Source organism: Mytilus galloprovincialis, chromosome 6 (assembly GCF_965363235.1).
Source record: "Mytilus galloprovincialis chromosome 6, xbMytGall1.hap1.1, whole genome shotgun sequence".
In the NCBI taxonomy this organism is placed as follows: Eukaryota; Metazoa; Mollusca; class Bivalvia; order Mytilida; family Mytilidae; genus Mytilus; species Mytilus galloprovincialis.
Window position 1 is genome coordinate 81,666,969 of NC_134843.1, and position 23,940 is coordinate 81,690,908.

Genomic DNA, 23,940 nt, shown 5'->3' on the forward strand with positions numbered 1-23,940 from the left:
TACAGTTATACTGACATCTGCATTCTCCTAGGGCAATCAGTAGGCTGGCACTTATCAGTAAACATATAAATTAGCAAGATAGAAATAATAGAAAGTGAATTGTAGAGAGTCTACTTAGACCGCTTTAATACCTTCTTTGGTTCATTATGTCATTTATTTAGTGCTTCACTGTACCTTAGCACAGAGAATCAAAAGAGAATAAAATACACATTGTCCCCTTGTATCTCTGGCAGTATTTCAAAAATTTAGTTAACCATCGGTGTTTGCCCGGGTCTCATTGCTGAAAAAGTCTACATATAGTCTAAGCTAAATTCAAGTTTTCCATTTTCCAGTTCACATAAACTTATATCTAACCATAGATGTATTACATCTATGATTTAACGGATGAGTTGAGTAATGACACAGGAGTAATGACACAGATGGCCATACGGCAGTGCATAACTAGAGCGGTCACCTCACAAAAAGTAAAAGAAGCGATGTGAAGTGAAGAAATATCTACATAGGTCAATAACAATGTTTCATAATTAGAAATACAATATTATGATAACTGATTGTTTCATTCTTTTGTTTAAATACACCTCATTGCCATAAGCATGTATATACATGTAGGTATCAATTATGAAATAAAAGACTGTTCAATAATTTACCATTCCTATTTTCTTTCATTCACGAATTTGATCCTACATATTTGTTGATAAATGTTGTTTTCGCGTCTACACTATTTTTTTTCGTCTAGTGTATGTAACAACTGATTTATATCGCCTTCTGCATGTTCTGATGATTAATATGTTTAGAGCGCGTGCGACTATAATTCACAAATTGTTAATGATCATATCTTAGGATACTAGCGGAGAACGTGCTGCTTTGAAACTGAGGGATTGTGGGTTCAAATAGAATCAATAGGGCATTATATTTGTGACGGAATGTATAATTCTAAATTACCGTAATCTAATGCTATTAGTATTTTCTATACAATTACAGGAGGATAAAACTGTACTTCACTTTTCTGTGTAAGCTTTGCATAAAATTTACAGTTGTCAGAAGGCTTTCAATTGATTTCTTGTTAGTAGCTTGTTATATAGACATTAGAAGGAAATATTCTGTGACGGCCTTTTATATAATCAAATGACGTCTTTCTAAAAACTTAAATGTTAGGAAGAAAGAAATGACGATAGATCATTACATGGATTGTAAAGTCTGTCACGGGTCATCGAATAGTTTTATAAATACACGCCATATGTCTCAATCTCTCTTATTTCCAGGAGATAATGTTCCACGATCACGTTCTTTTCGAGAACAGAACCAACAGCGTCCTGTGTTACCGTTGCGTTCTGGTTCCTTCAGAGATCCTGAAGAAATAGAAAAGGAACGGAAACGACCACGTTCTAAATTGAATAATGGATCTTCTGGGAAAGATTTAAAAGTATCATCATATGTTCAAGGATTGAGACGTAGAAGTAGCTTACCACTAAGTACTCCAAACTTACATCAAATATCGCTTGAAAGTAAGGAAAAGGAACACTCAGTTCGTAGAGTGCGTTCATTTAAAACAACCACAAAAGGATTAGTGAATAGAGGTGATTCTTTTAGGAAAAAGGGTGACCGTGTTCCGTCATCAGAACAAGTAAGATATGCATATACACCGAGTCCAAGACCTAGTCGTCGTGTTCCTCTTGATGTACAAGTAGAGAAGACAGCGGATATTCCTACTGCAATTTCGTACTATAAAGTTGTCGTGCTCGGTTCCCATGGGGTAGGCAAAACTGCAATAACCCATCAGTTTATGACATCGGAATATGTTGCCTTTGACAATTCAATCGGTAAGTTTAATTTAAAGGTTGGACTTCAGGAGTACTTCCCTCCCACTTCTAAGTTAAAGAGTCATGTTTAAAAATTGCTTCAGGTCACCAAGTCACTTTTAAGCCAAAAATCATTGACAATGCTTGCAGCTGTATTAGCGTTTCAAAATTTTTGAAGGTCACATGTCCGTTTAAAAGAGACGTCAGGTCGCATGATCACATGTTAGACTGACCATAATGAACCACGGGGACGTCAAGATCACATGTCAGACTGACCATAATGAACCACGGGGACAAGATGACATGTCAGACTGACCATAATGAACCACGGGGGCAAAAGGAAACAAATATTGCCTTTTAATTGTGGCTTTATAAAAAAAATACACAACTTACAAATGATACCAATTACATGCGAAATTTTTAAAGAAAACAAAACATGAATTCTTTACGTCGGTAGTGTAGTATCATATCAAAAAGTAAAATAATAAAAATACCGAACTCCGAGAAAAATTTATATATCAGTATACCAAAGACCTTTTTTTTTTAAAATCTACGTCTTGAATGCTCCCGAAACAAAAACTTTAAGGTTAAAGTCGACGTTTGTTCTATACAGCGGTGTACAACCATGCTACATACATGACATAATTAAACTTCAACAGCATGGTGGAAAAATTGTTTCCATTTTTTTCGGGATCTTTTCTCAAACAGCATGTAAATAAGGGTAACGATAGTATAATCGATTTCCCGCAAATTTGTATAAGATTGCAAAGAAAAGAGCATATTAACATTTCCCGCAAATTTGTATATGATTGCAAAGAAAAGAGCATATTAACATTTGCCGCAAAATTCATACAACTGATTACGGAAATTATAATGATAAGTAAAACAAACATGTATCCCCTGCCTCATATTATCATGTCATATATGTTTATGTTACTGGAAACATTCCAACATCTTGGCCAAAATTGGAAGTTATTCTTATTTCCCCCTAAAAACTCAGGCCTTTTTTCCTGAATAAGAAACTTTTTAAAAGGTTTACACCTTTCCCGCATTTCTCCGGATTTCTGTCTGTCGCTTTTATAAACGGTTTCCAGTGATTTATAAGATCGGATGGATTATGTAATCTTTTAAATACAATATCACGGAGCATTATTGTACTGATCAATGTTTTGTTCTGTTTGGAAGGATTTTAAAAGTAAGGCCCTATCTAGGTCAACTTGCTCTCATTTGTTGATCTAGTTAAACACGAACGATATGTTTCTATAATCAGAGTCTTCAAGTAAATACTTTGTTATTTGTTTCTACAAAACTAAGTTTAGAAAACCAAAAAACATGTATACTAAACAACAACATGTATACTAAACAACAACATGTATACTAAACAACAACATGTATACTAAACAATAACATGTATACTAAACAATAACATGTATACTAAACAACAACATGTATACTAAACAATAACATGTATACTAAACAATAACATGTATACTAAACAACAACATCGCAGTAAATAATACCAAATACTTGCCAAGTGACCGATCAAAACACAAATCGATGTTCATGATGTTTAAATGCAAAAACTACCGAATTTATAGTTTTACATAAAAAATCTTCGTTAAAAATACACAATACACAACGTTAATTACCAATGACTTCTTTACAGATATACATGTAAGTACTAATAATACTGTTTCTCGTGTCTGTAAACAACATAGCTTTAGTACTGATACAGAGATAATATTGGCATATTTTCAGTTTGTCAGAAGAGTAGTGTCAAACACTAAAAAAATATTGCAAACCTTCTTACTTGTTTTGAGTAATTGTTTAATTAGAAAGACTTGTAAGTATGCTTTTATGTATCAATATACAGCTGGTCTTAGAGTATATACACCTGTCAAGTAGAAATAAAAGACGTATAAAAGAAAGTTATAAAACTATATACGTGTTGTGATATAAAAGTAAGAAGCTCGAGAAATAAGGAATATCAAGAATATCGTGACATTTTTTTAATTACTAGATACTAGAAATGCTTTCATTCGTCAGCAAAATCTACAGGTTTTATTAATTAAACCATACAAAAACATGGTTTAATTAGCAATAATTCTTCCATTTAGTCTACAGTTATATAATATCAGTTGAGATAGTACTCATAGACAGACGTGATACATGGCTTCTCCAGAAGCATGCTAGCGAATCTATCCTTTAACCATGTACATGATGTCCATTTAATGATATTGTTATTCACCAGTATCTCTTAACAAGTATCTCTCATATAAAAATAATATGTGGCGCGATTTGTCAATGAGACAACTCTTCACAAGAGACAAAAGACACAGAAATTAGCAACTATAAGTCAATGTACAGCCTTCAACAATGAGTAAAACCCATACCTCATATTCAGGTATATAATTAAGGTCCCGAAATAACAAATGTACATTTATTCAAACGAGTAAACTAACGGCTTGATTTATGTTCAAAATAATGAACAAAAACAAATATGATGTATAGCAACAAACGACAACCACTGAACTACAGGCTCTTGACTTGCACAAACAGTCTCATGCTTAGTTGTTCAATAAACTCCACCCGAGAATATGATATTTTTTTTTCTCACAAACATGCTAGGAATATGGTGTCGTTGTCGCCAAGGCCAATCATATACAATGACTATTATTCACTATCAATTAATGACACAAAAATAACGGCTACCGAAACGAGACGGTTAAAAACAGTATTATTAAAACTTCAAAGAAATACATTTCCTTTTGGCACTTTATTGTATACATTAGATACATTTAACTCTGCGGAAAAATCCATTTAATTTACAATTTTCAAATTGAATGAACTATAATTTTCCTGTCTAAAAATAATCGATTCGATGTAAATTCATATAGTAGTTTACGCCTGGGAAATAATATAGTGTTAGTATACTATTCCCAGATTACATGAACTAATACTACATCATTTATAACTCGTTTTGTTTGATTTAAAAAGTCTTAAAAAAAGAACAGCGATGAACAATATGCAATTCTCTTACACAAAAATAATAGATAAAACATTTTTTAAAAGTTCTGCTATAGTTTTTACACATGTTACCGTAACAGCATATGAAACTTCAATGTTTTTTGTATACTGTAATCATGAAATCTTTCAATATTCCTAATTAAGATATGTACATGCAAGCATAAAGGACGCGTTTGGACAGTTAACATCTTCATATGCAAGACGGACGAAGGATAACACATGAAATAACTGGGCAAAATTTCTAATTCTCCGACCTTCAATTAAAGATGGGCGTGTGGTCTATTATCAGGACGAAAAGCTTGTAGCCGTCATGCTACTCACAATCAGAAACGACGTTTTTAATGCTTGATTTATTAAACATGTATCTGGCATAGTCCTTGAAAGGATTCAGTGATAATGGCCAATTATAATTGCAGTTTGTTAATTACTTTTGACATTCGTTGATGTATAACAAGAGAGAAGAATTGCACTGAAACATCAAAACAGCACTTACTGGTATTCTGTCTATTTTTTCCCCATTTCTTCCCGATGATTTTCCGAATTCCTGCATGCAAGTGTATACAATTAAACGAGTGAAAGTCGCATGTTAGAACGACAGAGGTGGCGACCCTACATTTATTTCACATGTTTTCGAGTATGCCTATTTGAGGTTCTAACAATAAAATGGCTCAAAATACGACTAAAATATAAATGTGTTATATTTCCTATTTAAAATTTGCAAATTGGAAATTTCAAAATATATCTATAACAAAATAGGAAATGTTATAGATGTATTTTGAAATTTCCAATTTGCAAAATAGGAAATATAACAAATGTCTAAAGATCTCTTAAACGTTGTTTTGATAGATTTTGTCGAATTTTGATTATTTTTCTAAAAATGAAGGAGAAGTAAATTCTTCACCAATATTGACATTCTCTTAAAAATAAAATAAAGATATGAAATGTATTTCATATACAAACTCATTTCAGTTAAAGATAGTCTTTCGATGCAATATGTAGCGCAGACTGAATACTAATTTGATTGTAAGGAAATGTATAATTGGTGATTAATAAAAAAATAAATGCGGATTGAACGTTGATTAAGACAACAAACCATACCATAAAGACAACACCAAATTCTCGAAATGACAAAATATTAAGTCTGATAAGACATTAAACGAACCAAGGACGATACACCCCTAATGTATTATATAATGTATTATATACTGTATATAATGTATTATATAATGTATTATATAATGTATATAATGTATTATATAATGTATTATATACAACACTGTCAACCCATTATCCAAATATAAAACGATCGCGTCGTCAAGTTCCTAGATCATGTCCAGAAAAAAATCAATGGCAGGCATAATTTATATACTTTGAAATTGAAATAAGTTGACCATGAATGAACTCATAGCACAAAAAATAATATTATATTCCAATAATCAGAAACAGTAAAGGTAATATAGCATGGTAGTGATTGTCCACTCGCAGGAAATAATTATTAAAGTTTTAAATCTATCAAGACTATATAATGATCAGTGAACACTTCACAAATAATGCTATAACCTATAACGACAGAAACAATGATTTTCTTGTTTTTTTCATCACCCTTAATAATTGATGGTCTGATAGGTGTTACTGATCAATACATTCCTTAAGGAAAGGTCAAAGCTTTGTTTTTCTAATACGTACGAATTGTTGTTCCATAACAGGGGCGGCTACTACGGGGCGCCGAACGGGACTCTTGTGGTTTTGTACTCGAAATTCAAGTTTGTACGGACAAAAGTGAGTTTTGTTCAACAAAAATGAGTTCAGTTTAACAAATTGTAGTATACTACAAATTTAAATTTTGTCATGCAAAATTATCTATCAGTGGACAAAATTTACTTTTGTCATGACAAAATTCTTTTTTTGTGTCACAGACTTGACTTTTGTTACCTAATTTGAAAATTGAGCGACAAAGTCAATTTTGTATGCAAATTAGTTTAGTTTGGATTCTGTGAACTAATTTGAATACAAAATCGACTTTTGTGACACAAAATGAACTTTTGTGAGACAAAATTGACTTTTGTGAGACAAAATTGACTTTTGTGTCACAAAATTGAATTTTATCGTCACAAAATTGAATATTGTCGTCACAAAATTGACTTTTGTGAGACAAAATTGAATATTGTCGTCACAAAATTGAATTTTGTCTCACAAAACTGAATCTTGTCTCACACAATTGACTTTTGTGTTTTAATTTCCATATCGGGTAACAAAAGTCAATTTTGTATGCAAATAAGTTTATATTTGCATACCTTTTTGACAAAATTGATTTTTGTCATGACAAAAATGAATTTTATCTACAAAAATGAAAAACAAGTCTGTATCACATAGTTTTGTAAGACAAAAATGATTTTTTTATGACAGAATTGAATTTCGTACAAAACCACAAGAGTCCCATTCGGTGCCCCGTAGCTACAGTCATTAAAAAAGGGGGTCCCAACCCAGGATAAAGGGGGATACAACTATATTTCCCAATTCAAATGTATTGTTTGTCCAAAAAAAGGGGGAGGTTCCAAACCCCGGAACCCTCCCCTGGATCCGCCACTGCCGATAATAACAATTTCCACACTTTGAAATAGACGTTACAAAATATTTACAAAAAACAAATGAAGGCAAATCTTGTTTATTCGGGCAAGGTCATTGTTTTTCTGTTAGATATATTATACACTTCTTTAATAGTAATCAAAAAGTACAAACAGTCAAAACGGAAATAATCTCCATCTGCTAAGTGAATTCTATCATGTATATTTATACATCTGTTTCGTATCTTTTATACAGATGAATAAACATGCTTTTTGATTATTATAATTGACATTTCGATCTTTATCATAAAGTTAACATGCATTATAAATTTACCATGCTTAGATTAGCATATTTTCTGATAACATTCACACATGATAATTTTCATCTACAAACAGCTTTTTCAATGTACAAAAATCCAATCTTGTTGAAGTTTATTGTCGGGGGAATGGAAATACTGGGTGTCCGTTCGTCCGGTCTTGTTAGCGTTCTCACGTTTACAAATCTTGCCAGATTTTTACATCTCATAAATTATATTTATATCAGCAATGGGAAAAAAGTGATGATCCTTAGAAGCATTAATTTTATGGAAAATTTTAGTTATCGCTTCTCAGGCAATAATTTTATGAAACTTATATGATAAGTTTATATAAGAATGTCTTCGATCAGATCGAAATTCAGTGCAGATTAATAATTTTTATAAAAGTTATGCTCCTTGGAAACATCAATTATATTGAAAACTTCATCGTTAGCGCTCTTATTTTAACGATTCTCGCCAGATGTTTTTTGATGAAAGTCATATCATAGGTTTATATGAGCAATGTCTTGGGCGAGTTCGAAAGTCAGTGCTGATCAATAATTTTCAAAAGAGTTATGTCCCTTGGAAATAGTAACTTAAAGAAAGATTGCATATATAGTGAGTGCTCTTCTCTTTACAATTCTTCAAACTTGTCAGACTTTTATAAAATTTATATTATAGGTTTATATCATCAATGCTATCGAAGAGATAAAAAATCCGTGCTGATTAATTACTTCTAAAAGAGGTATGCCCTTTGAAAATGTTGATTATATGGAAAATTGTAATGTTAATGTTCAATTTTTGCCAGAATTTTATGAAACTTATATCAGCAATGTAATTGGCACTTTCGAAAATAAGTCCTGATCAATTATTTTAAAGAGTGACCTTTGGATTTTTTAAAGGGAAAACGAAAGAGGTCCTAAATGTTTTTCATTATTTTTAAGATCTTGGTGAAGGAAACAGCATTGTTCCTGTACAGCTTAATGGCGAAGAATCTACTCTTGAATTCTTGGATTCCCGAGAGAATGAGGTAAGACCCAGAAATCAGAAACATTCATTGATTCTATAGAGAATGAGGTAAGACCAAGAAAATCGCAAACATTTCTTGATTCCATAGAGAATAAAAGGATTTCATGCACGTTCCTACCCAATAATTGGTATCCTGTGTTATTGATAAGAAAAATAACAAATATACCGCAGTCCAAGGAAGGTTCAAAACGAGAAGTCCCTTATCAAACGCCAAAATCGAAAGCTCAAATACACTGAACGATTATTCAAATTCAAATTCTTTATTGAAAACAACTCATATTTCTGACTTTCATAGAGGTATTTCCTTATGTAGAGAACGAATTTAGCTTTGTTTTGTTCTTTGGTATAGATCTTTTTTCTTATTTAGTTTCTATCATCCGCGAGATAGGCATAAACTATAGGATGCACATGTAAATTTTGTTGGCATGTCTAAAACAATCATGGATCGATTTAGAACAAGTACAATTTTTCAAACGACTTTCATATATTCTAGTCTGTTAAAATTTACAGCACACTATTTTGGGATGTTACAAAATTTTGTTGTGTCTCTGATCATGAAGTCAAATTAAAAATTTATATAAAGATACCAAGGATTTACATATGACTAAACATATCAATGAAGATAGTCAAAACTACAGAATTAGCCAAATTTTATCAAACAGATATTATTAAAAAAACATGTTTTTAATTAAAAACAAAATTCTTCTGGAAGTAAAGCCTTGTAACATTTATTTAAATTTTGTTTGGTCATTGGCGACTTTCATTCGTTGCAAAAACAGCTACAAAAACATATAGACTTGCAAATTTCTTATAAGATAGCTTTTGTATAGAGCAGATTACATATGGATGTATTTAAAATCGATAAAAAAAAAAACCACACACGAAAAACTTCTCATAAGGACAACTTATGCGCAAAAGACTTCCACACAAATTTTGACAAATATGGATACATGCATTCTAAAAGTATGTCAAGTTGAAGAAAACGTTGTTGTATATCATACAAGTTGGACGAAAGATACCTGAGGGATATTTAAACTCATAAATCGAAAATAAACTGACAACGCCATCACTAAAAAGAAAAGAATAACTGACAAGCTATAGTACACAAAACAAAACAAAACATAGAAAACTTAAGTCTAAGCAACACAAACCCAACCGACAACTGGGTGTGATCTCAGGTGCTCCGGAGGGGTAAAAAGCTCCAGCTCGACATGTGGCACCCGTCGTGTTACTCATGTTAGTACAAACCCGGTCACAGCTCCAAATCGGTAGGGCACATTTGTGAAAAGGGGACTGAGATGTAGTCACGACATTAGAAGGAAATCCGCTATGATCTGTGAAATAGATATTCCATAACGGTACAAGGAAAGGAAACAGCGGTCTTATGATGATATCCGATCAACTGTCCGTCTAATTCACAGTCCGTAAGTATCCTGCTCATATACAACGACCGAAACAAATTCATAAAAATATTGACAAATCTCTGACGACATTTACAGCTATAACAGGTTTTGATCCTTCATAACGTTGAAGAAAATAAAGGCTCCAGTAGTTTACCAGTTTTCAAAAGTCATAAATCGATTGAGAGAAAACAAATCCGGGTTACAAACTAATACCGATGGAAACACATCAACTATAAAAAAAGCCATGTATTTTGAAACCTTTTTACATGTGTGACAGGAACAGCTCTCTTGAATACGTTTAAACACTCGTTTGAAAAGAACCTATCCGTAATGGAATCTTAATTTCTTTATGTCATAAAGCACTATTCAACAATATTTTATTTTTAATTTATATGCTGTTAAGTGTAATCTTTAACCTTGCATTTTATATAGTAGTCCAGCATATTAAGGTTGGATTTAAATTTAGCAATGAAAAGGTGTCAATGAAACCCTACCCATAATATATATTGCCCAAGAAAGAGAGAATCCGTTTTCGATAAAGTGGAATTTTATACGACTGTCATACAAGTGAAAGGTTTAGCAAGCTATGAAACAATGTTTAATCCACCTAATTCTACATAGGAAAATGACTGTACCAAGTCAGGATTCGTTTGATGTGTTTGAGCTTGTGATTTTGCAATTTGAGTACGGACTTCCCGTTTTGAATTTTCCTCGTAGTTCGGTATTTTTGTTATTTTACTTTTTACATAAGACATAATTCCTTTTCTGTTTTTCTCTCTACTTAATGGTGTTTACATATGTCTATTTGCAAACATTGCATTTGATATCACCCACACAGTATCATGCATGTCACATGCCGAAAAACAAATAGCTGAAACATTATTACTTAAGACTATAGATCTTTACAATTTGACATCTTTATTAAATTATCCATTTGGTATTCTCTTTTATTAGCTAACGCAACAGACACACACATTGCTTGATGAAGTACAAATACCTTAAAGCTTGTTGCATCGCTTTAGTTGGCCTTAGACGATTTCAGTTCCGGTGGCATGCTGAGAACAAATCATTTTAATCTCCTATTAACTGAAGTTTATTCCAGATATAATATTCGTAAGCATTGAAATCGACCTTATTAATTCATATATTTACTAAACGTTTGTCTATCAACTCTTTCGTGAACATTGTAAAACAAAGCTTGTACAACACGCACCATCCCAAAACAAATGCATGTGAACTTGTGAGTTATTCAGTATTATTTCGTTTCTGTATGTGTTGCATTGTCTTTTGTTTTTTGTTGCACTTCACTGTTTCTGTTGTCTTTTGTTTTTTATTGAACTTTAGTGTTTATGTTGTTTCGTTGCTTTCCTCTTAACGGTGAAGCGCTTTCCTAGGTTCTAGTTTGTAACTCGGATTTGTTTTCTCTCAATCGATTTATGACTTTCGAACAGCGGTATACTACTGTTGCCTTTATTTAAACGAAGAATGGGAACAGGATTGTCGCTACAAAAACTGGATAAAAGGGTGTGGTCATTTGTGACAAAGTTTTCCGTAACAGCAAACAATGCCATGATGTTGTCGTTTCAGAAATCGGAATAAATAATTGTGGTCATTTATGACACAGTTTCCCGTTACGGTAAACAAAGCAATGCTAGTTTTCATAACTTTACCATTAATAACCTTGGTTTAAGTTGTCCTCTTTCGTATAAATCATAACAGGAAATGGAAGTCAAGGAAATATCGTATCAACTTCGTAATTATGCAGTTGCTGCTTGAATGTTTCTTCGTCAATACGGAAATTTCATGGTTTGTAAAATAAAAATTATTCAATTTAACGTTTTTGAAATATAAAAATAAGGAGATGTGGTTTGATTACCAATGAGAACTTTATTTCACCAGATTGCAAATGAAGCTATATAGGTCAGCGTTCGACCTTCAACAATGGGTAAAATGCAACTACAAAAGGCCCTGACATGACAAAATGTTTTTTTTTTTTTTAACTTTCTGATAAAAAAACTTACCTTTATGCTAAATCATATAGGCTTGACAATATGTATCGATTAAAAGCGATTAAAAGCGATTAACAAATTCATCTTAAAGCATGGCGGAATGCGGAATGCGAAAATGACATTATAGAATAAGGGTAATTTGAAAAATTGGGATTAATGCTGTTGAAAGACTTGAAATAATCATAAAAAAAGGAAATGAATATATCGTGAAAACTTTATGTTGTTTAGATAATTTTCAAGCGTAAACTCCTACATGATGTAAAATAAGACCTTAGAGAATTTCGCTTAGCTCAGAATATAACGACCAATAATTATTTGTTAAAACCATGTTAAATGTTTAGTTGCCGAGGTTGAGAGTTCCATTGACCGACAGATGAACTATAAAAAAAAATTACTGGCATGCATTACACAATTGAACTTGTTCATTGGAATTCGTATATTTATTGTTTTTATCATCTATTGATCATCAATAAAACGTGGGATATAAAACAGACAAAGGATAGAACAGAACATAACCTTTTTCACAGAGTTGATGTCATCATTAAGAATAGGAAACGACTTATAATGTACTTAACTTCCAGGAATGATTGAATACTAAAAGTCCTACAGTATTTGTGTAAAAGTTTAAATACTGGTTCTGCCTATAATGCATAAAATACATGTACATTGAAACAGTATTATTCTGGTTAAACTTATAATGTTTGATATCGGATATGCAACAAATATTTCCCCTACCCACTAAAATACAATTTTCGTTACCATTTTTGGCAAGTACCTATACAGAAACATATTATGACTTTTTGTTTTGTTCACACATGTTGTCAATATAATGAAATTTTATGTAACTGTCATACAAGTGAGAGGTTTAGCTAGTTATAAAACCATGTTTAATCCACCATTTTCTACATAAGAACATGTCTGTTCAAGTCAGGAAAATGAAAGTTGTTATCAATTCGCTTGGTGTGTTTGAGCTTTTAATTTTGTCATTTGGTTAGCGATTTTCCTTTTAATTTTCCCCGGAGTTCGGTATTTTTGTAATTTTATTTTTAATTAACTTTGATTAATGTCCTGATCTTTTGTAAACCTGGACATCACTGTTTAACCATGACGTCGAGATTGTTCCTTACTTTAAAGGTTGTCGCCTTTTTGGTGTATACCGAACATCTCCTTTCATTGGGTTTATTACAATAAACTCATAATAGATACCAGGACTAAATTTAGTATATACGTTTGTATGTAAATTTAGTATGATATGTTTTCTTTTCATCTCTTTTCTTAATACCTAGATATTTTGTTATTCTTTGTTTTCCCGAAAATTAATGCAGTAGAATTTCACCAGTATTGATGTTCATTTGAAAACATCTTTGTATGGATTTCAGTTTTCAGTTCCTATCGCATGCGAGTCTAACAAATGAATTAAATTTGTGATTTTGATTAATTTTCAAGTTCCTTGAAACTTTTCCCTTGCATCAATCTATGTACAATAAAAACTTAAATGCAAATGAAATTCCGAATTCCAAAAGAGGAAACGAATATGATGCATGTTCGTTGAACTCGTCTTATTGCGGAAATAATTAAAGTTTTTATTTAATTCAATCAATAGAGATGTGGTGCGACTAGCAAGTAAATTAAATTATCTAGAAAGGATGTGATATACATATGAAAGAGTTCCATCCAAAGTTATATGCAAAGCTTCAAGATATATTTAATTGTACTTGTATACCAACTATAGCGACTAGTTGTTATGCGTTATCTGAGACTAACATTATGGTTACTAAGTATTTGACATCAAAAGATATGACGCATAGCCAAAAGCGGAGATAACAATTACATTGTAAAAAGCTTTGCCAAAGGGAGTTTGACTATCAATTTTGTAAACGTTACAGCCTTTATCAACTGAAAATTTATCAAAATATTTATATTTTTTATTTTTATGGGAATTTGTGTTATAGTTTTTATTATACAATCATTCAGAGACTTTATATATATATATTATAATATATATATTAGATGTTGTGTTCTGATATCAGCATGGGAATTAGCCCTAAAGATGTGAGACGACTCACTACAATTACGGTCATAGAAGTCATGTTTTTTCTTTTCTCTTGTTCTTAAAAGAGCAATTAGATTTGATAAAAAAGGTGTCATTATCTAAAAAGATCCTGATACAGTAACATATAAAGAAGACGTTCCACAGTTATGGGTCTACTTATTCAAAATTTGTTTGTCATTAAATTGATATCGTAACATTGCTTTTGTATGGTAATGTGAGTCTCTATAGTACAATCTTGTCATTTTCTTGTTTTATTGCCAAAATCTGAACTATTAGCTGATAAATGATAACACTTCTATGTAAATATATATGAAACATGGCCATTGTGGAGGCGCTTACAACAAGACTGCAGTATAGTAACTTTAGATTTGGTGTTAATATTAGATGACTTTGTATGATATATACTGTTATATTTAATCCCTACTTTCTAGACTTATGGTCATTTTGAGCTTGATAAATTGCATACAAGACACTAATTTATTTTTTATTCCAGGATTTCAAGACTTACGACCATTAAGAGCTTGACAAATTGTATATAAGACACTTATTATTTTGTATTCAATATTTTCTGGGCTTAGGGCCATTAAGTAATTGACATTTTGTAAAGACATTTATGTATTGCTAGAATTTGTATACAGTGGCGGATCCAGAACTATTCCTAAGGGGGGACCGCTGACTGACCTAACAGGGGGGGGGCTCCAGTCATGCTTCAATGATTCCCTATATAATCAACCAAATTTTTCCCACAAAAAAGGGGGGCCCTGGATCCTTCTATGGTATATTGATCTCCTAATTTATTCTGTAACAGTTTTATTAATAAAGAGAAATTTAGATGAAATGGTATATGTGAGTGAGGGAAAAGTAAAATAACAAAAATCCAGAATCCGAGGAAAGTTCAAAACTGTCATAATTCTGACTTGATATACGCATTTTCTTATGTGGAAACTAGTTGGATAAACCTGGATATATTTATTAAAAGTGTCGAACACATTTAACAGAACATATTTTAAGGTGGATACATATTCGTTATAAGCCATTATAAGATGGCAATCGTTCTCTCTTTTCACACTGTTAATAGTTATCAAAGGTACCAGGATTATAATTTAGTACGCCAGACGCGCGTTTCGTCTATATAAAAGTAGAATATTAGAGTTTTTACGTTTTCACCAGTTGGAGTATATCATAATTAAACATTTACGCAGTTTATGCAGGTGTTGTGTATAAAGTAAACACAAGATCCACATGGTAAATTTACTCAAGGGGCTCTTTACATTACGTACAATAATTTATTAATTGAATCCAGCAGGTGTTACATTGTAACCAAGTCCGCAGATATTTGCATCATTCGTTTGCCTCCCATCTGTAACTATTATTTAATGGTTCTTATATCTGTTTACATTTTGTAGCCGATTACAGCGCGTAATATGCTGCACATATTTCTACAGGTGTGTTAAGGTAACCAACGGGATTTTGAGATAGAACTGATAATTTATGTGATACGTCAAAGAAATGAGCTATACTTCTCTTTTACTGTTTTCTATGAATAATGTGACACAGGGTATTTGAGTTTTAATTGTACATGTAGCAGAACCGTTTTAATAAATAATTAGGACTAATAATTTACAAATTCGCCAAAAGATTATCCTCAAACATGATCTCTTATGAATACCATTTCCAAAGCGTTATTGCAGAGTGATCTTACCTACGAATTAGACTATTTACCCCTATTTGTGACATTTTTACCTATTGTTTTATTCACACATCGTTGTCAATATAATGGAATTTGATGCGACTGTCATAGAAGTGAGAGGTTTAACTAGCTTTAAAACCAGGTTCAATCCACCATTTTCTACATAAGAAAAAGCCTGTATCAAGTCAGGAATATGACAGTTGTTATCCATTCGTTTGATGTGTTTGAACTTTTGATTTTGCCATTTGATTGGGGACATTCCTTTTTGAATTTTCCTTGGAGTTCAGTATTTATGTGATTTTACTTTTTAAAGACGAAAATGTGATGTTGTATTATTGATAATGCAAACTACTAGTATTGATATAAACAAAAGGACAAAGATGACTAATAAATGATCATCGTGTGGCATTTAACAATGAACAAACACCATATAGAAACATATGTAATGGAATGAAAAATGCGAATATGTTCTGAAAAAAGTGTATTCAAGTATGTCTCATTGAATCTAAAGTTTATTATTAGAGAAAGAATTTTAGTCATGCCGAACGAGTAATTCTTTTCTTGAAAAGACATGAAACAATATGCCGAACAAAACAAAACACGATAGACAACCGTAGCTATTGTTTGATAATATTTGACTTGTTCTTCCAGGTAAATCTAGAGAATATCCAAGCAGATGCATACCTGGTAATATTTTCCATAGCACACAGAGATACATTTGATGTAGCATCAGATCTACTTTCCGAACTAAGGGTGGATCTTGGGAGCGATAGGCCTATTGTTTTGGTTGGAAATAAACTAGATCTAGTCAGAAAACGGAAGGTTAACACAGAAGGTAAGATGCGGGTCATGTTTTCTTTAAATAGATTTTTTTATCAGGTAGATTGTTGCAGTTGTATGTCAAGGAAACTATTCGCTACTTAGAATTTTTGACCATCAAGTTTTATCTCCAGTGTTTGTGTGTTTACGATATACTATCCAGCCACTCTAAAACCATGAACCTGTCTACAAATAAAAGAAAATATGGGATAATATTGAATGAATATATTCATGTTGGTGACGTCAAACTAAAAGAGAGAGGCGAAAGATACCCTAGGGGCATTCAAATCACAAGCACTTGTCTATATAAAATCTAAAAATTAAAGTATATAGGAAACAAGTGCCTGTCACGATTCCAACTTATAAATTAGAAATAAACTGACAACTCCATGGCTAAATAAGAAAAAAAAACCAAACAGACAAACAGACAAGCAATTGTACAAAAACACAACATAGAAAACTGAAGACTGAGAAACACAAACCCTATTAACAACTGGGGGTAATCTCAATTGTTCCTGACGGATAAGCAGTCATGTGGATATTAATGCTTTAAGACCAAACATTCTGTTCAGTTCTACTAATAATGTTGTATTCATTCTTAACAAAATAAATTGTGAATGTATTATGAAAAAATATGATGAAAAAAATAAGTGTTACAGGCTTTGTTTTGTCACTTAAGAAAGCACTCTTTAGAAATATCAGAATAAGTTGTCCCACAAAACTGCTCGATTTTTGAAGAGAAAAGATAGAATAACTCTTTATAAACTATCCTTACAACTTTCATTGTATCAAAGCATTCATACTTCTTCTGGATGTTAGTTGCGTATATAAGCCTCTTAATGAATGATGGGCAGCATGACACGAGTTTTTATTCTACTATACAATCTGGGTTAGTAAGTTTATAATCATCAGCTTTTATAAAAACCGCACAATAAAAAAAAAATTGTTTTATTTACAAATTACACGTCGGTAATATTGTCTTATACTCACAAAACATTGTAGCAAACTAATATACAAAGAAGTTCCCTTTTGTCTCTTCTTCTATCAAATACGAATGGGAATATGCATGAAAGAATAATTGTCTGCAAATGTAAGCTCATTAAAAAGTAATTATCCGTCTTTATTTCTAATACTTAGAGCCTACAGGAAAACTACATCTTACAAAGTTATTAGTTCCTTTGGTTTCATGTGTATACCAGTAATTACCAATCTAAACAATCTATAAACTACTAATCTTCGTGTGTTAAACGTCTCTCGTCTCAATGGGAAACGTATTAAAGCTATAGATGGGAAAACCAGAATAATGAATGACTTTTATGTCATTGAAGGACAAATGCTGTTTTAAATTATTAAAATTTTAAGAAACAAATGATTATGAAAGATCCTAAATTTTTCATTTCAAATTCTGACTGATTGTCGTTCGCTTAACGTCCAGTGACAAATACTTCATATTTGAAAATGTCAAGTAGCAGGTTCTGCAAAGTGTGTTGATCAGGAGGAAGACAACATTCATCTGTCCAAAAAGTATTACAAATGTAACATCATTATATTAACACCTTCAACTCTAAATTAACACGTTACATGTTAATTCTTTTAAATAGTGTTAATATGTATTTCCTTGTTTTGATTCTATTTACTGATTACACGGGTTTCTGCCTGGAAATCCTGGAAACACCTTATTCACAGACTTCCATTGAAAATAATATAAAATCGAGAGCGAAAAATAGCTTTACAACAAGCACTTAAGGATTCCTGAAAGATTTATATAAAGGGTTCTTAAACGCACAGAAAGCGTACCACTCTCCTCACACGAAACATCGGATTATAGGTCGATTTCCCACCGCACGTGATTTTGTTTTTGTACTTCTATCAATATGTATACAACACAATCAAACGTTCACCACACTATATCAGGGTTTTACTATCGCAGGATGGGAGAAGTTCAAGGTGAAAAAAATCTAAACCCAAGGATACAAAAGTAAACAAGCATAAAAAACCAACTTAAGGTTATTTTTCTCATAAGAGGGATTCTCTTTAACGTGTCAACTCAATTTTGTAGACAAATTCCTTGATAATTATCAATAAAAGCTGATTAGAAGTATACTTCAACAAAATATATAAGCCCATTTAATTTTGTAAGAGCCAAGAAGAAACAATTCATTATCCGAAGTATCCAATCAGAGCAAATTATGGCATAATAATAGCAAATAGATCGAATTCTTTTAATAACGGCGTACGTGCTTTAGTTGTTTGTAATTGGTTTAATTATCCAAGGATCGATCTGGGTAGATGACTTTTGCCGTCCATGAACATAGTCACGTCCGATCTGAACGAGGAAGTTAATTCCAGTGCCCCATGTGTCACTTTCACGTTTAAGAAATTCTTGCAGCGCAAAATGACCCCCCCCCCCCCAAAAAAACCATCAAACTTTTAGACTACAAATCACACCCTCTTATGCAATTGTAGCAATGCTCATTTTCTGTCTTTCAGCACAGTAGACCCACTTTACGGTATGACCAATTTGATTTATGTTTTCATCCTCAACATGCATACAATCTTTGCGTTAATGCGTTTAGCAAATAGTGAACATCATCGTCTTAAGAGTTCCATTATTAAATCGATTAGATATATATAATCTTGTTAGTGAATTTAGAAGTTAATGTGTGTGAAGTCTCAACATGTATAAAAACTATTGAAAGACTTTTTTGCATAATTTTATGTTGTATTTAAATTAAATTCGAATGAACAGGCACATGCTGCTGAAGATGTTGTTCCTAATAAATTATAATTAAAACCAGCAGGTGCTAATCGAAGAAGGCAATGTGTGTAGTGTAATTTAAAAAAAAATATTAGGAGTTTGATACAATCGTATAACTGTTTATAGCTCGTACCACTTTTATCAAAATTATTCTTTATCAAATTCGTCTGGTCTGGTTTGTCTGTATAAAACTATCCAGGACATTCCTTTTGTTTACTTCAAAATGATTGATGTTGGCATATTTTATTTAATTCTTTGGTTAAAAAGCAAAATATTTTATATAAAACGAAACTGCTTTGATTTTCATTTCTGTTTACGTGTGATGGGATGTGCATTGCAACAAGTACGCTGAGGTCATTCCACGTAATATGACAAATGAGACAACATTATGTCGCATTGTATTTACTGAGATATCTTCTAAATAGACTTTTTCTGGCAATTGTAATTACACCGAAAGCTAAAACATAGCTAACCCATTATATGTAACTGATAATCATATTCCCTACCTTACAGCAGCACATTGTTACAAACAAGAATGTGTCCCTAGAACACGGATGCCTCATACGCACCATCATTTTCTATGTTCAGTGGATCGTGAAAATGGGATGAAAGCTCTAATTTGGCATTAAACTTAGAAATATCATATCATAAAGAACATGTACAAAGTTTCGAGTCACCTTCATAAAAACTACCTCGACCAAAAACTTTAACCCGGAGAGGGACAGACGGACGAACGAACAGACGAACGGACGCACAGACCAGAAAAATAATGCACATAAATGGGGCATAAAAAGATTTAATCAAACCATATTTAACATTTTGAAAGCAAAACATATCAAGTTGCTTATTACAAAATTTAAATAATTTTATCGCTATTTTAACAAAGTTTCCTTTGATCTTACTGACAGATAAATTACTTTTTCAAATGAGTACAGTGATATGAAAATTATCGCTAGAAACTTCGGGAGAAAGCGCCGTTATCAATGTAGTTAATCGTCGTACAGGCTCAAGCGAGAAAATCAAACTCGTTGAGATGACCAACGATAATTTATAAATATACACTGTTGTACCTGACATTACACGTTTTATTTTTCCATCTTTCAAGGTAAAACTCTTTTTGATAACAGAGAAGGAACAATAAACCTGAGGCGTAGTTGCAACCTCTTAACTGGTTTCGGTTTCTGATAATTTTGATAAAACTTCTTTTTGTTTTTTTTTCTGACTGAGGTTTCTTAAACGAATCAAATATCGTGTGTTTTTAACAGATTAACAAATCAATATCAGAAAAAATTAATGAAAACAACACGTTTTAAATTTCATGTGTCCGTAGCGTTTTTCTATACTTACATTCATTAGGAACGCTCAATGCTTAAAACTTTTATTCGGAAATGGCAAATCAAAACCATTCATAATTGAAATCTAAACTTAAACTAGTTTAATTGTAACTAATACGCCGTTATTTTCCCACCTTTTCGAAGCATTTCATTCTTCCGACCTTTACGCTGCATTTCATTCTTCCAACCTTTTCGCTGTATTTAATTCTTCCGACCTTTTCGCTGCATTTAATATCAAACATATATATTTAGGTGGTTCCGAACATCTTGACTAAAATTAATTTGACAAAATATTATTTTTTACAATTTGACAAAAACATTAAGATTTCTAAAAACTTGAACCACGCACTTTATCGGAAAACAATTGTGGACATATAGCAATTTGACAACCATTAATTTTGATCATTGAGAAGCTTTATTTTCTTAAAAGAAGAACATTATCAAAACGCTGATCTGATTAATAAAGAGTTATCTCCCTGCATGGTATGTACCATCTTTAATCATTGTCAATATATTTTTGCAAATGGAAATTTAAAAAAAAGAAAAAGTAATGGACCAATTAAACATTCACACTGGAGGAAACATACATATTCTATTGTGTTTAAACTTCGAGGGAAAAATTTTCTATGTCTTGAATACTATTTTGTCCTTTTGTCTTTTTTTTAGCCATGGCTACGACAATTTGTACATATGTGGAGAACAGATGTTGCATATATCGGGAAACCAAATCATAATAGCATTCACAAAACGTTCAAATGGACGTCTTCAACTTTACCATTAGAATAAGCTAAACAATGTTTGAATTGCATCGTTGTAAGAAACAACCGTGTTTCAAGTAATTCTTGAAAGTAAACATAAGCTCTGTATTTTTCTACGCAAACGCATGTATAGCAAAGGGAAAAGATCGACAACTTATTTTGAATTAGTACAGTCAATTTGAAAAGTAAACTTTTCAAATTATAATATGAAATCAAACTAATGCTTAAAAGAAACGAATATGTCATTAAGTCTGCGTCAACTAATCAAACAATATTTATCTTTACAGAAGCCCAAGATGTTTCAACAGTATATGATGCAAAATATATGGAAGTGTCTGCTGGAATAAACCATAACATTGATGAACTATTGGTTGGAATATTAGCTTTAATCAAATATAAACTCAATCCGTCTCTTCCACCGCCAACACTACGTGTAGATAAGAAGAAGCCTGGTGTATCAAGATTTTCTTTTAAAGCACCAATAGATTTCTTCAGTCGGATGTATCAGCTAGCACGTGATAAATTTAGACCTGCACGAAAGACTAAATGAATTGTAACACTCTTGCTTAACTGTTATAAACATGTCGGATGTTCAAATATACGAAGTCTTATTTTTTAAAACTTGACAAAATAAAGTCTTCAAGATTTTTTATTTTAAGAATTACTCCTGTAACAAAAATGACAAAATAAACAACAATAGTGATAATACAAATAACTATATAGTTAAAAAATTTGAGCAAATTGGTATTGCTAAAGAACAACTCATTATGAATATGCAAAGTCAGTGAATATGTAAATAGATATAAACACATGTAGTTTCCATATATTGCTTGACATTCACAAGCATTAACAGTTCTATAACTAAAAGACAGGTCAAAATTGTATGACGACTTGATGCTAATTAGAAGTAGATTGTCATTCTTTCATCTACAAGACTTACATAATCCATGTTTGCTATGAATAATTCAATAAAATTAATGCAATCATTAAGTAAAACGAGAATTCAAAGGTTTCAACATGTTAATTGTAGCTAATCATAATCCATTTTAATTTGCTTCTCTGTGAGGATACTATTCAAATTGTGTATGCCAAACCACGGATTTAATTATCTCAGTGGTGTGACGACATCTCAATGTATGAGTCATTTCTGTTATATTCATAAAGTAAAGTGTGCTTTCTTCAAAAATGGTTTACATAATAACGAAACTGAAATCAAGGATACTATTGAAAATCGGAGGGTTGCTACATATCTTGCTCTTTCCATAGACACTGACACAGATAGTCAATATCAATCTAGAATCTATATTGATTGAAGGAAACAGTAGAATACATTTGTTCAAAAGTAATAAATCGATTAGGAGAAAACCAATCGTTATAATTTCACCTTTCCAATTGTCAAATTTCCATTTTTCAGCATTTTTAACAAGAACTCTGTCCAATCGCATGGCGTTAACCCCTATCTTGTGTTACATTTCGCTCGTGCACGTTCGCACTAAACGGATTTCAATAACACGGGTGTTCTCAATACATAAAAATGTCCCAACAGAATTATTAGAGGAAGAGCGGCTGAAATCAACACTGTAGTAGTTTTATTGTCACCGTCTTAAAAGTATTGACCATTGAGATGTGTCGGTGTATTTACTTACTACCGACATGTTTTTGCGGTCATAGATCTGCAGATACCAGTGTAGTGGTCTGATTTTGAATTTGACCTATTCCCGATTGTCACATTGTCTCTTTCCAATCGATTTACGAAATTTGATTATCGGCAAACTACGATCGCCTTAAATTATAAGCAGACAACATTTTTATTCTCTTTTCCCTCAATTATGACATTACTGAATGAGATTTATAAATGGGTATGTACTTGAACGAGCAACACGACGAATGAAACATTTAAGGAGGTAGACCTAGGTTAAGGGAAATAACTCTTAAAATCATCAGTATGTTTGTGTCAAACATTTTTAAAAATATATTCTAAGCTTCAAGGTTACATAGATTATTTTCAATCTGTTTCAGGTAAATGCTTAAAATACATTGATGAACTTGACTTTTACAAACGCTTAACTGATTTAAAGAGTTATCTCCCTGAACCAAGGTCTACCCCCTTAAAAAAGGAACGGTTTACACTTTGAGCAACAATGTTCATTCCCGGTCTTGGTGTGGTTCGTGCTGCTCAGTTTGAATTTTGATACCGGATATCTTTCGTGGGCTCATTTTCGCTTTATCGACGTTTTTCAATTTTATTATTGTGTTGTCAGTTTTTATTTCCTGAATCACATATTCCGAACACAATGTAGGATTACATGACAATGGAAAAATAAGCTAATTCAAACGTCTTTTAACTCGAAGCAAATGTTTTCAAGTTTTGGGATAACAAAAATGTACGCAGGAATCCTGC

General features: G+C 32.0%; 1 protein-coding gene across 1 annotated transcript; it reads left to right on the forward strand.

Moving 5' to 3' along the window:
• Positions 1–823: 823 nt before the first annotated feature.
• On the forward strand, positions 824–22,187 carry LOC143080489 (uncharacterized). The gene is made up of 4 exons (XM_076256345.1): positions 824–1,820; positions 8,631–8,716; positions 16,522–16,705; positions 21,827–22,187. Exons 1-4 carry the CDS (start codon positions 1,166–1,168, stop codon positions 22,087–22,089), a joined length of 1,188 nt encoding a protein of 395 aa, XP_076112460.1. The 5' UTR covers positions 824–1,165; the 3' UTR covers positions 22,090–22,187.
• The last annotated feature ends 1,753 nt before the right edge of the window (positions 22,188–23,940 follow it).